This window comes from Talpa europaea (assembly GCF_964194135.1).
Source record: "Talpa europaea genome assembly, chromosome: 4".
Lineage (NCBI taxonomy): Eukaryota > Metazoa > Chordata > Mammalia > Eulipotyphla > Talpidae > Talpa > Talpa europaea.
In genome coordinates this window covers 14647657-14664344 of record NC_140070.1, presented here as the reverse complement: position 1 = coordinate 14664344, position 16688 = coordinate 14647657, and the positions used below count along the sequence as shown (strand labels likewise).

The 16688-nt window shown below is 40.5% G+C and overlaps 1 protein-coding gene across 1 annotated transcript in view; it reads right to left on the bottom strand.

Moving 5' to 3' along the window:
* The window catches only part of SH3RF1 (SH3 domain containing ring finger 1), a gene marked incomplete at both ends in the record, with an annotated part of 142695 nt that overhangs the window by 13850 nt on the left and 112157 nt on the right, over window positions 1–16688 (bottom strand). Inside the window, 4 exons of the mRNA XM_084232146.1 lie at window positions 4180–4541; window positions 5699–5958; window positions 8228–8398; window positions 9539–9708. Coding sequence (XP_084088272.1) covers window positions 4180–4541; window positions 5699–5958; window positions 8228–8398; window positions 9539–9708 — 963 coding nt within the window. The remainder of the gene's footprint in view (window positions 1–4179; window positions 4542–5698; window positions 5959–8227; window positions 8399–9538; window positions 9709–16688) is intronic.

The following is a 16688-nucleotide window of genomic DNA, read 5'->3' as shown; positions in this document are numbered from 1 at the left end:
ACATTTCTGAGACTTTGTCAGATGGGGCTTCCAACTAAAATATTGTTCAAAAGAAATATCCCAGCTTGGTGAGAGCTGCAATAGTCCTATGTGTACATGGAAAAGTTGTATGCCTTTGTGGTAACCCACTGTGGAGCACTTGAGCACAGAGAAAAGAAGTAGATAACCAACCAGCTATTATTTGGGGGTGCATCATGCATTGCCTGCAGTTTAAGTTAATGGCTGATGCTGATTACAACATAACAAAAGATAAAAATGGGAGAATTGTCAAATATCTCTGGAAGTCTGAGACTTTCCAGAAGTCTCAAGTAAAACTGGAATCTCTGATACCCTTAGGGCCTAACTCCTTCCTTGACTTGCTGAAAATTTGTTCTCACAGAACAACTATGGATCTAATTCCATAGTATCTCCAACTATGGATCTAATTCTAATCAACTGGAAGGAAGGTAGAAATCAGGAAGTGGAGAGATTTGGCTGGTGAAACAGAAAGAAATATCTAGGTAAGAAAGAAATATCTAGGTCCAAAGAAAAGTTGGCTAAAGTCAAGTTTAAACTCTAAAGTTTGAAAGAACTGATTTTCAAAGTTCAAAGAAAATATATGCATGACCTGAAATTCAAAAAGAAAGATACTTCAAGAGGAATGGGGGGACTCTCCAGAATGAAATTCTAACCATACAATTGCAAATTATCTAGCAGATGAAAATATAAAGGCAACCAAAGGTACAGATGTGATCCCCCAGGGAGCAGCCTAATGGGCTCAAATTTTTAAAGGACAAGCACAAAAAGATCAAAAGAAAGACCCATAAGAATGAACATATCATGGCCCATAGCAATTCAAGAAGGCTAAAGATCAGAATGAGCTCCAACTTGCAAAAATACTAAAGACCAAAAGGGGAAAAAAAAAAAAAAAAAAAAAAAGAAGGGACTGCTTTAAAGTTATGCTTAAACTAGAAGAATGAGAAAGAACAGACCCACTGTTTGGGGTAGATGGTGGTTCTCAGATGGTATGAAGAAAGGGAAGGATAATCTTCAGACTGAAGAGGGACAACAAACCTTGATAAGAGGGAACGGGTGAAAATACTGGGATTTACAGATCAAATGCAGGCTCCTGAATTCACTGCAGTGTGCACAGATAATTAACAGCCAAAACATAACCAATAATCATTGACAGATCCTGGTGAATTTGGTATGAGGGTCAACTCATCAGGCCAAAGAAAGGCATGGGTAGTCTCAGTTATCAGAAGAAGACAACAATGCACTTTGCAGACCATCTGGAAAATTCTGCAACAGGGTGTTGAAAGAAAGGTTTATATGAGTAAGGAAATGAAACTGAGGAGGAGAAGCTCCTCCAGGAGATGCTTGCTAATCATAGGGAATGACAAAAACGATGGAGAGGCTGGGGGATTGTTTGGATGGGAGAATGTAAAAGACATTTAGATTTCAATGGGGCTGCTGCCAAGGTTTCCCATGATATTCTTATAGACATGGTGAAAGAATGTAGGCAAAATGATGCTTAAGCTGTGTTAACCAGGGGATTACTGAATTTTTATCAACTGGGAAAAGTTCTTTAGTAGACTTGGAATATTAGATGAGGACAGGTTCGGGAAGATAAATTTTGAAGTCTATAACATGGAGTAGTTAAAACAACATCCAAAAGAAGACAACCCTCTAGAAATGTAAACCAAAACCACAATGAGATACCATCTTACACCAGGGAGAATGGCACATATCAAAAAAACTAGCAAGAACAAATGCTGGTGAGGATGTGGAGAAAAGGGAACTCTCTTACACCTGGTGGGAGTGCAAACTGGTCCAGCCACTATGGAGAGCTGTGTGGATGTTCCTCAAATTGCTAAAAATGGAGCTGCCATATAATACAGCAATTCCACTCCTAGGAATCCACCCAAAGGACACAAAAACATTAATTCGAAAGGACACCCGCACTCCTATGTTTACTGCAGCACTATTTACAATAGGTAAGCTATGGAAACAACCCAAATGCCCAAAAATAGATGACTGGATCAAAAAGAATGTGGTATATATACACAATGGAATATCACTCAGCAATCAAAAAAGATCCTCATGCCATTTGTAGCAAAATGGATGGCGCTGGAAGGGATCATGCTCAGTGAAATAAGCCAGAAAAAAAATGAAAAATACTGTATGGTTTCACTTATAGGAGGAATGTAGAGGATCCAAATAAGGGATCAGGAAAAAAAAAAGTAATTATAATAAAATCAAAATCAAAATCAAAATCAACAGGCAACTATAAACCAGAGACATTCTGCAGGATCAAAACAGCGGTGGGAAGAACACAAAGGACTATGTGATGGTACACAGGTGAACTGGTGGTGGGAATAATATATATATATATATATATATATATATATATATATACGTATATATATATAAAGAAGACAAAGAAGAACCCTCTAGTATCCCAAGGCATCAATGTAGGAAGGAGATCAACTTTTTCTAAGTAACCTCTCAAAATAAAGAAGAGTTTGAAGGCACAAGGAGACACATCTGGGTTCAATGACCCTCCATGTAGTTATGTGTCCAGAGATGGCCTGGATCACTGCAGAGCTAGGACACTCATGGTTGGTCAACAGCTGCCCCTGGCCAGTTCTGAAGGATGAGTACTCAACAGGAGAAACTGTGAGGGCCTATATTTGCTTCTGCTGTAACAAATGACCACATGCTTCATAGTAAACATCAGGTCCTAAAATCAAGACCTTGACCGGGCTACATTCCCTCTGTAGGAATCCAAGGAAGACCATTCCCTTGCTTTCTCCAGATTCTAGAGACTGCTTGCATTTCCTGGTTTGTGGCCCCTTGGCCTGTGGATTGCTTCACTTTGATCTCTGATTCTGATGTCTAACCTCCACCAGCCATGCTCCTCCTGCCTCCTTGAAGGTCCTTGTGATTACATCCACCCCACCCATAACCCCCGGCCCCCACCTCAGCTAATCCAGGATAACTTCCTCATCTCAAAACTTAATCACACCTGCAAAATCCTTTTTGACTAGGTAAGGGAACATTCTTAAGCTTTGGGCATCCATGGGGAGCCATTATTCTGTCTAGCAGAGGCACCATTCAAGCCACAGAGATTCAGTGAATTCTTTCCTGGCAGGGCAGGGGCTGCAGCCTATTCTCTCCACTGACAGGGTCCCTTAGAGGCACTGTCCCAAAACCTTAAAATCTAAACTGTAAAAATAATTCTTGAACAGATATTAACAAAGTTGAGCACGTCCATTTGAGTACTAGTTTAATGTAGCTAATTATAAACACTGAACAGATATTAATCTTTTTCAAATATGCTCATGTTAACCCAGCAATTAAATATTAACTCTTTAGTAGGCTGTAAAGTTTATTTCCTTATAAACTGCTATTTATAGGCTTACCTAACCATTTCAATAGAGGGACATGTAGTACCAATGAACCAGGTGGCTGAGAGTTTATGATTACCTTAGAGCTTCCCAGAACTGTGTTACGGCTTTAGGGGAAAGGCATGAAATAGTGAAAAAGTCACGATTATAATAACAATTATTCAGACTTTATTATCACTCTTCTTCCTGTTCACTTTTAATCACCATCAATTTTCCTGGCCTCCAACTACCTATCTCCAAACTCAACCATAGGTTAATGTTTCAAATATGGTTTTCTGCTTATATATTGTTTTGAAGTTTAGCCCCAAATGAGAGATTCTTAAAAGATCTGTGGATTTAGAAAATAATTTTTTCCCTCTATTTCAAGTCAAGAGTAAAACTACCCATGCTGATTACAGTCAATACACGATGGAAAAAATAAATCTACAAAGAACACTTCCAATCAACAGTTTCAACTCCCTGTCTATTAAATCTTTTTTATAGAACTGTTAACTAGATGCAAACTGACTGCACAGGAAGAATTAAGGACAGCAAAATAAGGAAAGAATGACTAACTGAAGTGGAAAGGAACGTCCTCAGTGAGGTGAGGTGACTAAATCTTCTTCCCTGTGGTCTCCCTAAAACCCAACACGGGGCTTGGCAACTAGTGGGCGTATGACTGCAGAGAAACAAGGATCCAGCACCTGGTAGGGTGACTCTCTGCACTTGAAAACTGTGGAACAATGAGCCCATTCATTAGCCAGAAATGATGGAACCCAAGGCAAGCGGAGACATAGGGTGTTGGTCTTACTTTATTATCCTTGTCTGGCTTGGCTGCTGAATTGTTCCCACAAGCTGACAAAGCACTGTCGGGAGAGGTGAGCGCTCCAGGGACGGTGGTCACTGCCCGGCCACTGGGCTCGGTCTCCAGCGAGGCAGTGGGGATGCTCGGGGAGGTAAGCGAAGCAGCTGCGGCACAGGCCAGGGGGGCACCGGCTCGGCTAAGGTTGACAGCAGCAACGTGGGCGACAGGGCCTGCCATTGGTGGCGGCGGTTGTGAGGAGGCCAAGGCGTGATGGGGCAGACCCACTGAGGTGGGGCCCAGAGCGGCAGAGTTTTGTACTTGAATGGGTGTCACTGCGGCCGTGGGGCGTTCCTGGTTGTGTGCCGCCACTAGGAAATGACAGGAGAGAATGGCAAAATTCAACTTTCTAATAAATGCTCCTCACCAAGACATGAGTCATTTCACTGCATCAGACCATAATGAAAGGCTGTTCTTGCATTTATTGCAATAAATAATGGCTGTGTAATGGTTTAAAAGCACTTAATCTTAGCTGGATCTCTAGACCTCCTTTTCCTTGTGGATCCAACTTCAAGTCTGTCGTGTGTCTAGAAGCTCAGCTATAACCCCGAGGCCCTTAGTCTTTCCACAGAATTAGAGAGAGAGACTGCAGAGTCAAACTGGGTTGGCCTTCAGTTCTCTGAAAAATTGTTCTCCTTCAGGGCCTCCTGGGTGGCACAGTGGGTTGAGCACCGCGCTGTGAAGCTGTCCGCAGCCTCTGCAGAGCAGGTTCGATTCCCAGCTGGCCAGGGAGATATCCACATGGCGGGGCAGACCTCTCCTGCCTCGCCTGCTCCTCCCCATAGCAGTGTCTTTGGTCCATCTGTCTGTTCTGTCCCCCTCTATGTCTCTGGTGAATTCTCTCACCCTCCTGCTCCTCTGGCCTGTACCCCAGTTCTTGTATAAATAAATAAATCTTTAAAAAAATTATTCTCCCTCATCTTTATTATTCTCATTACTCATTTTTTCCCCTGTGGTTTTTCTGATAGAACTCGCAAGTTTATCCCACCACTGTTACCCCAAGACTCTTGGTAAGTTTTCAAAGCATAGGAAGAATAAAGTGGTTTAAGAGCCCACTGGGTCTAAGGAGTTCAACAATGATGGTCAGCACACAGGCCAGCTGCATAAGCCGCAGAGGTCACAGTGGCTAGCAGCAGTGAGGTCTGAGATCATGTGATCTTGACTATGGAAGCCATAGTGTCAAGTATTACTGCCACTCTTAGGATCAGCCTCATTTCCTTCAGACTTTTGATCTGTAAATCAGTACTGAATGAATGTACAGGGCAGACATAGCTAAAACAGGCTGTGTCTGTAAAGTGCTATTGATCAGACCTTGCTTGCTTCTATTTCCTAAGGTTATTTGTTACTTTAACGTTACATCTTACATCTTTAATATTGCATCTTAACATTACAATAGCATCTGCATAAAAGACCTGACTAGGCAGGTAAGCCCTTTTTCCGATAATTTCCAGTGTGGTCTCCTCCTTACCTGTCCTCACAGCATTGCGGGCCTGGTTGACTGTCATCTGCCCACTCATGTGCAACAAGACCTTAGCCTGGGGACTGGTCTGGATGTGAGCTGCTGACACCACGGCCGTGGGGACCACACTGGGATTCCCAGCCATACCGTTTCCCTGGAGCTTCTGAGCAGGCCCTCCAGCCGTGGAAGAAGTGACCATGGTCACCCCTCGCCCAGTCTGGCCAGCAGTAGACATAGGGACTTTAGTTTGAGAAGCATTTGTCACCGCTCTGCCAAGACAGAAACAGAAAGCCTAATCCATCAGCAAAATGGGAGACAGGACAATTAGATGTAAGAAAAATGACTCAGAGCTTTAAGAAAGAACAGTTAAAGAAATGAATGGAATTATTTTCATCAACTGTACGAACAGCAAATACAAAGTCATGATGGCCCGAGGCAGAGAAAGGTCTTGAAACATTTTCTGAGTCATAGAAAAATCACACAGCAAACTCTGCTCAAGGATAAACAGTTATGGAGTTCAGTTTTCCCTATCAAGTTCCAACATCTGCACTGAATTTAAGTTCTTGGATTTTCCTGCTCCATCTACCAGAGATGCCAGGTTTGCTACCTGACAATATCCACATTTCCTTAGCTTTGCTCCCATTTTCTGCCCTTTCCCCTGCTTGTCCCCAGTTCTGCATCAACCAAGTGCCCGTGTACCTAACACACTTGTGCACATACACGTGTATACACACTTGAAATGTCCTCTCTGGCTTCTCTTGACCAATTTTAATCTTATGTTTCATGAGCCTACAGAAATCCTGTCATATCAAGAAGCCTGGCCTGAGGCTCAGGTTTAAGACCTTATGATTCTGTTTCATGAAGATTTCTTCCTTCTACGACTTTCGATTGCAAAATGTTGTGCATTATTTTTTATTACATTCCTTATTAAATTCTCTAGACTCAAGTACTCAACTGGGTGATTTTACTGAAATTAGGCTCAGGGAGATTTCATGCAATATATTTTTTCTGAGATTCTAAATTCATTTAAGCAACAATTCCATGTCATGACTTTCTAAGTAGAGTATTTCATTAATTTGAATATCATTATTTACCATGATGAATAACAGAATTTACTGCAAGCAACCTTCCCTCCAGAGATCTTTAAAAATTTACTTTTGAATATTAATGAAAACATTTTCCTTCATTAAGTTCACTTTCTGTTTTTGCTTGGTTTATTTTCCTTAGTTGTTTGTTGGCCTATCTGCCAACTTGTGGAAGAACTGGATCCTGAATGTAGATTTTAACATATACAGAAAAGAAGGTTTGTATTGATTAAAAATCTGCAAGTCAAATTAAAGCTAGCATTCTGTCACCATCTGCAACAATAGTGATTTTCATTTGATTAGGCTGCTGGCCAACCTATAAATCAAGGCCAACAGCTGACAAACACGTCGGTTCATTAAGCCATTCATTTAAAATCAGGGGGTTTGAGGAATGATTTAACACAGTTAAACCTGGACTATTTATTAAGAGCACAGTGACAGAAAACTAGGCCTCCCTCGCAATGATGCCATCATAGGTCATTTCACTGAGTTTCCAAGGTTACTTTCCTCAGTGACCAGAAATTGGACAATCTTTAAATAAAAAAAATTTTGTGTGCCTGAAGTTCTTCCGATTACATAATAATAGAATTTCTCAACTTGGTGACGTTTTTTGACACCAAGATATTCCTAACCCTAACCCTGTGTTTGTAGGTTTAGGATATTTAGCAGCATCCAAAGCTTCTATCCACCAGATGCCAATAGCAACCCTCCCCGCCACCCCATAGTGACAATCAAAAATATGTGCAGGCTTTGTTGAATTCCCCTGGGAGCAAAATTACCCTCAGTTGAGAAGGATGAAAGATCTATGTCATATCTGAGGCCATTTTACTTCTGATTGTATTACAGAAATTAATTGCCATAATTCAGAGGTAATCACAAAGCTAATGGAATAACTAGAGAGCAGACCATCTGGGCTCACACACTTCTTCACTGTGTGATTTCTGGCAAGTTATTTATTGTCTCTGAACCTCCATTTCCTCATCTATTAAGTGGGAATAATAAAAGCAACTGCAATAATGAATTATTTAAGACTCAAGAGTTAGTTTGTGTAGTGAATTTAGAAATCTACCTGCCTGGCATATAGTAAGCATTCTATAAACATAGAAGTATTAATAATATAGCTTTTGTTTATATTAAACACTTCTGGTTTTCTAGCAGAAAGATACTGAAAATGATGAATTGAGACTTCTCACATATAATTTAAAACAAATCAACTCAAAACCCAGCACATTTTATTGGTAAAAACATACAATTTTGCCTATATCTGTGTGAAAAGTAAGCTAAGGATTTTAGGGTTGGAAGGGATTTCAGCAAATACAGACATGGATTTTTTTTTAAAGGTTGGCTATGTAAACAGCAACTATAATGAGAAAGGAATCTAGATAGGCTGAAACCCATGCAAAGAATAAAGCTTCTGTTAGGAACTTAGTAAACCATTTATTCAAAATCATACCTTGTGACTGGGGCCACGTAATTGCCAGGAAAAACCCCGATCTTGCTGGTATGCATTGATGTCCCCTTGAACCAGCCATCCTGGCAACGCTCAAACACTAAAAACATCTCCCCCTTTCTCAGTTCTAGCTCATCTTCTTTCCGGGGAGTGTACGGATAGATAGCAACATATCTAAAATAGAAAGAATATTTGATTTCAGAGTGACTAAGATACTCAAAAAGCTTCTGGTACAGATTCTTGAATATTTTGCACAAATGTAAACTCAAAGTATAATTCTGTAACCTTTAAGTAGCACTGTAACTGCCCGTCAGAAGAGGTTATGCCATCTACATTGAAAAGGCAGAGACCTTCCAGATTAAGAATTGCCAACTTGGTCCTCCCAGTGTGAAGGTGACTATCCCACCAAATGGTATTCATGGGGTGTGAAAGAATTAATGCAGCTTCCCAGAGTGCCTAACTTGCTGCAGGGGATTAGGAACCCACTGGGAAAATTGAGCTCTTCAAATGGTACTTGTTAGACTTGGGAAATAGCCCTAAATGAGGGCATATGGTGTGAAATCCCACTGGGAAGCACAAGATTCTGCCTTTAAGCGGAACCCAGCAGCTTGGCTGCACCTGTTTCTGTATGCTCTGTCAGGAAAAATGCTGAATTTCATAAAGTCAAACAGAAAGAGAGCTCAGATCATAGAGAATGCAAAGTCACTTCACAATGCCAGGTGATTGTATCATCAACAGAGGGAAACCAGGCAGGCACACTAACCAGCAGTTTTTATCAATAACTGTATGATGTATAGATTGACACAATAGAGCATCCATAAAACTCCAGCTGCCTTCTACCATCAGCAAAATCTGAACAAGATAATTTCACTGTTGGATACTTATTGGTGGGGAGTTACAGCTTAATCCAGCTAGCTCCAATTTGTAGGGAATGTCTGCCCAATCCCTTAGTCCGAAAGCAAGGAATGAAAATGACCAATCACTCAAATAGGAGTTGTACAAAAAGGCAGCTCCAGTCATACATAATATTAGGAAACAGCAAACCGCTATGTGTCCCTAAACTATCCAAGGCCTTACTGAGCAGGATGGTGGCCTGGCGAGGTCATGTATGAGACCCATTTCATTTCAGCAGTCTCTTGAGTATATGCGTGGCTGGGTAGGTGTTTGCAGAACATGAACCATTCTTGTGAGCCATAAGCCTATCACTAGCTCCTATCAGAAAGGGGTTTCTCTACCTCTGTGTTGGGCACAGTTTGAAATGAATGTGTAAGCAGTAATAAGTGCCATCACCACCACCCCCCGCCCCCCACTTACACACTGGGGCGAGTCTGAGGCCGTAAATGTGCAATCTGTTCAGAGGGTCCTGCTGTGGGCCTGGGTCCCATTCCAGTAGCAGCAGCAGCAGCAGCAGCAGCAGCAGCAGCAGCAGCACCTGGCGGTGTGGAGGCCAGGAGAGGAGGCGGAGGAAGAGGAGGATTCATTGCCTGTCATAGAAAGAAGAAAAAAGAAGGAACAAGAAATATATTTATATCTTTTATGGAAAACAGAAGGAGAAAGAAATCAGAAATCCATGGGAAAAGTCTTGAATGGAATCTACACAGAGCAGAACCAGCAGCCTACATTGAATATAAGCCACCTTTAAAACAACAACTCATCTCTTGTTCACCTGTAATGTCTTAAAGCCATAGCAACCTTTTCAGGAAACAGGTATGTAATCACACTTTGGAGGATGGAAAGAAAGAAAACAACTGCATTCAATTTAAAGATTAACAACACTTTTAAGTACTGCTTGGATAAGAATCCAAATGCCTTTAAACGCCTTTCAAGGGTGCAAGCTATAATGTCATACTGCTTGCTAGGAATTAATTTGTGATTGTTTCTGTAACCTGAAACTTAAACACAACACAAAACAATTTAGCTGCACTACATTTCAAACCATTCCTTCTAAAGAAAATTTCCTTTGATGTCTGATCTCCAAAAAGCCGAAACAATAGCAAACCACAATCACTGAGCTATTGTTGCCACTGTTGCGTTTTTGTTTTTTTTTAAACTCTGCCAGCTTTTGAAATTTAGTACTATCAAGGTTGGTAATCTTTAACAAGTACACTAGCGAAAAGCTGCTGGTTCCTTTATGGGCACAGACTAATGGGGTTCTGCCTACAGGAGTCCATGCCTTTTGAAAATCAATGGAGCAATTGTTACCTTCTGATCTATAAACCCCAGATAATTCTATAGGGTCTGTATACTGAAACTCCTGGGAAAACAGGCATACAAAGACCTGCCTGAACCCCCACCTCGCCTTCCCCAAATCTTTGAACCACTAGATGTACGAACCAAATGAAAAGAGAAATAAGGAGATTTAAGAATGCACCTAGCATAAATGGCTTCTACATACCAGCATATTACGAAAATCCAAAGATATCAAAACATATTTCAGAATCATTTTGTTTCTATTCTTTAGAATAAAAAATTCAATCTCATCAACATTTGCTTCATCTACCTATTAATGTTTATAGCTCCAGAAACATAATAAACTAGTAGAAAAAATTGCAAAATTCTGGACATATGTCGCACTGTTTCCCACATTAATTTCTTAATAAGGTGACTTCCAAGAAATATTCCCACACTGCAGCTGAAGCTGTGGTAGAACATTTGGTTCAGAAATAAATGAGGCATAAAGCTACTTACAGAGTGCTAACTGGACAAGGCAGAGGTCAGTTCAAACAGAACTTCACGAATGTTCCTCACATTCCCCAGGGAAAACACTATTGGTTATAGCCCTGGAATTTGCATGGACTGGGGCTGAGAGCCTTCAATACCCTTAACCAGGAGAAGGTTCATTCATTTAGTTAGGTCTCCTCCCAGTGACAAAGTAGAGAGAAATAATGATAATCCTGGCAAAATACTCATTAAATATGCCCTGAACAATCATGGGTAATAATATACCATGGCTTCACAGGCAAGAGCACAAGTCTAGACTGCACAGAACAATATACGGAGACTCTAAAACTATCACTTTACTGATTTCCATTTAAATCTTCCTAAGCTCAGACTCAAAACAGCAAGGCTGTGGGAAGGCAAACAACAAATGACACGTGATCAACAAGGAGCCAACAATAACCACTCCTTGAAATGACTTAAAATAGAACCTAAGGCCCCAAATCAAAAAACTCCATTTCCTCTCAGCAGAATTCTATTTTCAAGAAGAAAGAAAATTAAAATTGTTAGATCTTAATTTTATTGAAACAGAGGGTGTACTAAATTGACCCTCAGAAGGAAGAAAAAAAAAATCCACCTGTGGACCAGATAAAAACATGTCACATTTTGTTAACAAAATAAAAAAAAAAAATTACTTCTTATAGTTAAAAAATATAGTAAGTTCTTGTATGAATAAAAACATAAATCTTTACACAAACGTTTTGTGTACATTACTTTTACAAAATAAGTCTGTAGGCATTTGAGATAGGGCATAAAGGAGGATATTTTGAAAGACCCCAAAGGTTGTAATTGAGAGAAAATACAGTTATGACTTTGTTATGGTTGAAACATTGATCTTAATTGGGCAATTTTTTCTCAATACTGCACTGCGTATCTTTGCATAAAGATAAGCGTATGTATATTCGTTGATATATAAGCACACAAAGACCAAGAGAGCAAGTCTGATTAAAATCAGATTCCTAGATGTTGCTGGGCCCTGTAGGGTCAGTAAAATGATAGGGCTCTGGTGAGTCCCAGACTGTGACAAAATAGGAAGTTCTGTGGGTTGCTTTATAAACAACCTAAACTGAAATAATCTGGTGATGTGGAAGTTCAAAAGGTAATCCACTGAGTGTTGTGCTTCAGGCAGTTTGGCTATCCTGCAAGACCTGAAATTTCTACAAAGCAAACCACAGCCTTTCAGTCACCCGGAGCTGACCTGGAGACCTGCCTGTTACTTCCAAGCCCAGGCCAGTTCAGTCACCAGAGGCCAACATGCCTTTCTACCAGCAACAAAAATCATCTATAGATTTCCTAGACATGTAGGTCTTAATTTGCTGACAATATTTTGTGAACTTAACATTATTCAGAACCAAATATTGTATCTAAATGCTATTTGTAATAGGTCCTGCATGCTAAATTATCAGGGGCTTGAAAAGGGCTCATCACTAGTAACTTTAGCCTCATGGAAGTTCTACAGGTCTGCACGATCCAACTAGAGTAGCCTTATAGCTGTGGCGCAGGTCACAGAAGTACTGATGTAGAAAACTGGGGGTGTTTCTGATAGTCATTAAAACTGAGCTTCTATAGATTCAGATCTTCTGTGGCAATGGTCTCAGAAAAGAATTACCACTCTGAATAATGGTATACCATTTCTGAAATGAAAGAAATGCCATTTTCTGAATAACACCTGGCTTAAAAACAGAACACAGGGGTTGCCTGCTTGTGTGAAATAAACCTGTCTTGCATATCCAGGTTCTGTTCCCCTGACCCTGTATTCTTGAAAGAAGCAGCAGCTGTGCATTGTAGAAGCATGGTTTTGGAGTCAGGAAAATGTAGATTCTAGCCCAGGATCAGCCTTTTCAGGCAGCCTTGATTTCCCTCCTTTGTCAGTGATCACCTGAGAACTGTACTCTCTGGTGGTCTGGGTTCCACATTTGTCCACACTGTGAGCGAGTTCAAGCACATGCATGTGATACCCTTCTCTGGTGCTCTCTCCTCCTCATGCCCTTTCATGCAACCAGTCTGGAGGTGGTGAGGACTGCAGTGGGTCAAGCATCGGGGACAAGATCCCCAGTCTTAAGTCTGGGCTGAGGGCCTGACAGTTAGGCGCTTTGGGGCATATGTTCAACCAACAAGCAAGGGTTCATTTTCTTTCTAAGAATTCTTCCGTGTGCCTCTCCCTCCCACACTTCCCAAGGTAAAAAAGAAACTGGCAGGGTAGACTTTGGGCCTTTCTGGGTGCCTGAGGCAAATACCATTTAATATCCCCCAATCCCATCACTTCTTTTTAAACATCTGATTTACTACCAACCCACTTTCAGCCTCACACATCGGCTTCCCTGTAATCACTATCTGTGCCATGAACTCAGATGCATGCACACTGTGTGGTCCTGCTCACCTCAAGACAAGTGTTAACCATTTCAGCAGCATTACCATTTGCATACAGGAGTGTTTATGCAATTATTTGAGTCTTTTGTTTCAACTGGATGCTCATGCGAATTAAGCTAGCCAACTGTGGATACAGCTTTGAAGAAAAAAAAAACATGATAAATACATAAAAAATGCTAGAAATAAAGGTTCAGAAGATTACATGTAAAGGAGAGGATGTAATTAAGGATTTGCTAATTTTAAAAGATCTCTCTGGGAATGGAAACTCCCTTATAAATTATAGAATCATTGTTCTGCATTTAATTTATAGACGAGATACCCTATAGTTAACTGACTTTGTATAAATTATATAAAGTCCCTATGCTACAATATACCATTCTGTGAGATGGGGTTATTAGAAATAGTTTAGGTAAGCTGCCTATCCTGTTCCCAGAGCACGGCAGAAGCTCAATAAATGGAAGTTATTGTTATGACTCATGAAACATCAGAGACCATCTTAATCATTCATGTGTGGCTGGCACCTAGCTTTGCAGCCAGAAGATAACCAACCATTTACAGTGTTTCTTTAACAAGAAGACATTCTTGCTTCTACCTCCCTTAGAACAATACAATATGCATCAAGAGGTCTCAGTTCCCAAGATGTGAGAGTCCTTTTTTGTTAACTTTGAAATTTTGGCTCATTCCCATTTTCAGAACTCCTGTCCATTCCAATGTTTTCTTTCTTTCTAAATGGCTGATTTCCTAACAATGCACTTTTAATCCTCCATCAACTTCTCCAATCAGTATTTCTGTGAACTCAACTCAGATGCATGTACACTGGCTACTGGCTGATGTGGGAATAGTTAGTTCTACCTTTCAAACTACCAAGGTCAGCAGTCTCATCCCCTATGTCCCAAACCTGCCAACAGCAGTTTAAGTTCTGCTTATTAGCCGCCACCAGGGGCTAACAATGGGTTAATTACATATTGGGTCTTCTGAGGACCTGACATCCTTTAATTCTGTTTCTTTAAGCGTGCGCACATGTGTGTGCGTGTGTGTGTGTGTGTTTGTAAAATTTTTTTTAGTTAGGGTAACATTTTTCAAATGCAATGTTTGTAAGTTGACTGAGGGCTGGAGTTGACCTTTTCTGATGTGGCTACCTTGTGACATCTTGCAGCTGAACAGCCCTCAACTGGTACAGAGACTCAGGGACTATTACTCATTTGTTTTAAAAGTTCTCCTATAGCCCTGCAGAAGATACAAGGTTAAGACTAATAACTTCCTAACCCCATAAAAGTAGTTTAAAAAATCCTCCCTGCTATTAATAGTTTGATATCCGAATGCCAGTTTTGTTCCTAATATGATATATTTACCATTTTAGCTGATATGTGTGAAACGCAAGGCACAAGATGCTTATAACTTCATTACGTATAAAAGATTAAAGAGTCTCAATTCATGAAGAAAGCAGCAGAAATAATTTGCATTTCCTATTCTAGTGGTGGTATTCATTACCTGCAAATCCACACCATGAAATGCATGGTGTCCTTCCTGCAAAGCTGTACACCTTGGCTGTGACAGTGCTCCAAGTCAAAGGAAATATTTTAAATTTGTAAGATGCAGGGTTTCCCTGGTGGTGCAGGGGGCTAAGATGCAACCTATGAATCTATCCACAGCCACCACAGCATGAGTTTGATCCCTGGCCAGGGAGCAACCCAGATGGCGCAGCAGACCTCTCCTGACTCGCCCGCTGCTCCCCTCAGCAGTGTGTTTCACTCAGTCTGCCTGTTCTGCTCCCCACTCTGTCTCTGGTGAATCCTCTCACCCCCCCCACCCCCCACACCTCTGGCCTATACCCCAGCTCTTGTATGAATGAATAAATATATCTTTAATAAATAAATTTGTAAGATGCAGAGGGCATATGCTACTGAGATTTTTTCTACTAAAACTTAATGTGCTAAATCCAAAACATTTCGCCAAACTACCAGGGACTTTGAGATCTAGACATCTCCTGGGATGACAGACAGGCCTGTTTATAATTAGTTTTTCATTGAACAGAATTGGCACAGTAGACACATCATTTAATAAACCTTCCTCTTGCTTAACATGCAGGCTTTCTCATATAATCCTAGGATGAAATGGTTGAATGTAAATTAATTTTTGTATACTCATGCTCTCTTGTGACCTGCCCCATTGATTTGACCTGGAGGATGCCTCCAGCTAAGAGCAACTGGCCATTTACTATATTGTAAATTTTTCAATTCACAAGGGCTGAAACTCAGCCAACTCTATGTCTTTTCCACTAATTAATTTTTCTAAGATCAAGAAAGTCGGTCTTTTTTTCCCCTTAAGAAATCAAATTAGAATTTTTCCAAACAAAGCAGTCATCTAAAAAGGAACTACCAACCGGTGGTATATACTGGGATGGGAAGGGATGGAAGGAAAGGAAAATGTTCTTTAGAGACTAGAGGGCAAGATGACTGTGGATTTGGCTCTGGTCAAAACACCAGAGGCTAACAAAATGTCCTGGAAACCACATTTCAATAAAAGTTAACTGAATTTCATCTTCTCCCCAGATGTATCAATGCAACTTCTCTTCCTTCACCGAACAGCTGTGCCATCAAGGAAACTGTAATCATTCTGGGAACTTTCAAAACAAAAAAGAAAATAACTTTGAAACAGAACATTATTAACCTCCATTTAAACATAAGAATATACTTTATAATCTTTCCAAAAGCCTAAGTCAAGCTGGGTATTCACTCTGCATTTATTTATATCCCACCTTATTTCAAAGTCAGTTTTCAATTATATATAAAATGTATCAAGACAAAAGAAATTTAAAAAATTTTTAAATGAAGCAAAAAGGAAAATGAGGACATTACAACTAAATGGAGCCAACATTTTGAGTATATGTTTTGAGGTCCTTGCCGGAGGGGCTCTAAGCATTCTAGCAGAGAGAAATATAATCTTTACAACACATATAAAATCTACAACCTAAAAACAAACCAGCTGCTTAGAGGCCTCACTGTTCCTGGTAGAGAGAGCAGAGAAAACCATAATGAAAAGAACCAGGCCCCTCAAGGCATTCTGAGAGTAACTCAGGGGTACATGTCCCAGGCCCACCTTGCAGCAGAGCTTGGCAAAGGCCAAGAGTTGAAATTAGTAATAGGCCTCCCTTTTCACATTCTCAACATGGTGCAGACACTGTTAGACTCATTTTATAGGTGGAACTACTGTGGCTGAAAGAGACTGAATGACTTTTCATGTCCTTAAAACAGCCAAGTGACTGAGGTAGACTTCAAATCCAGGTCTTTGCCCCCATCATCAGACCACAATTTTTTCTAAGAACATCAGTCAGACTCTGTAAATTAATTTTCAGGGGTGGAGATCTGATTTAGGG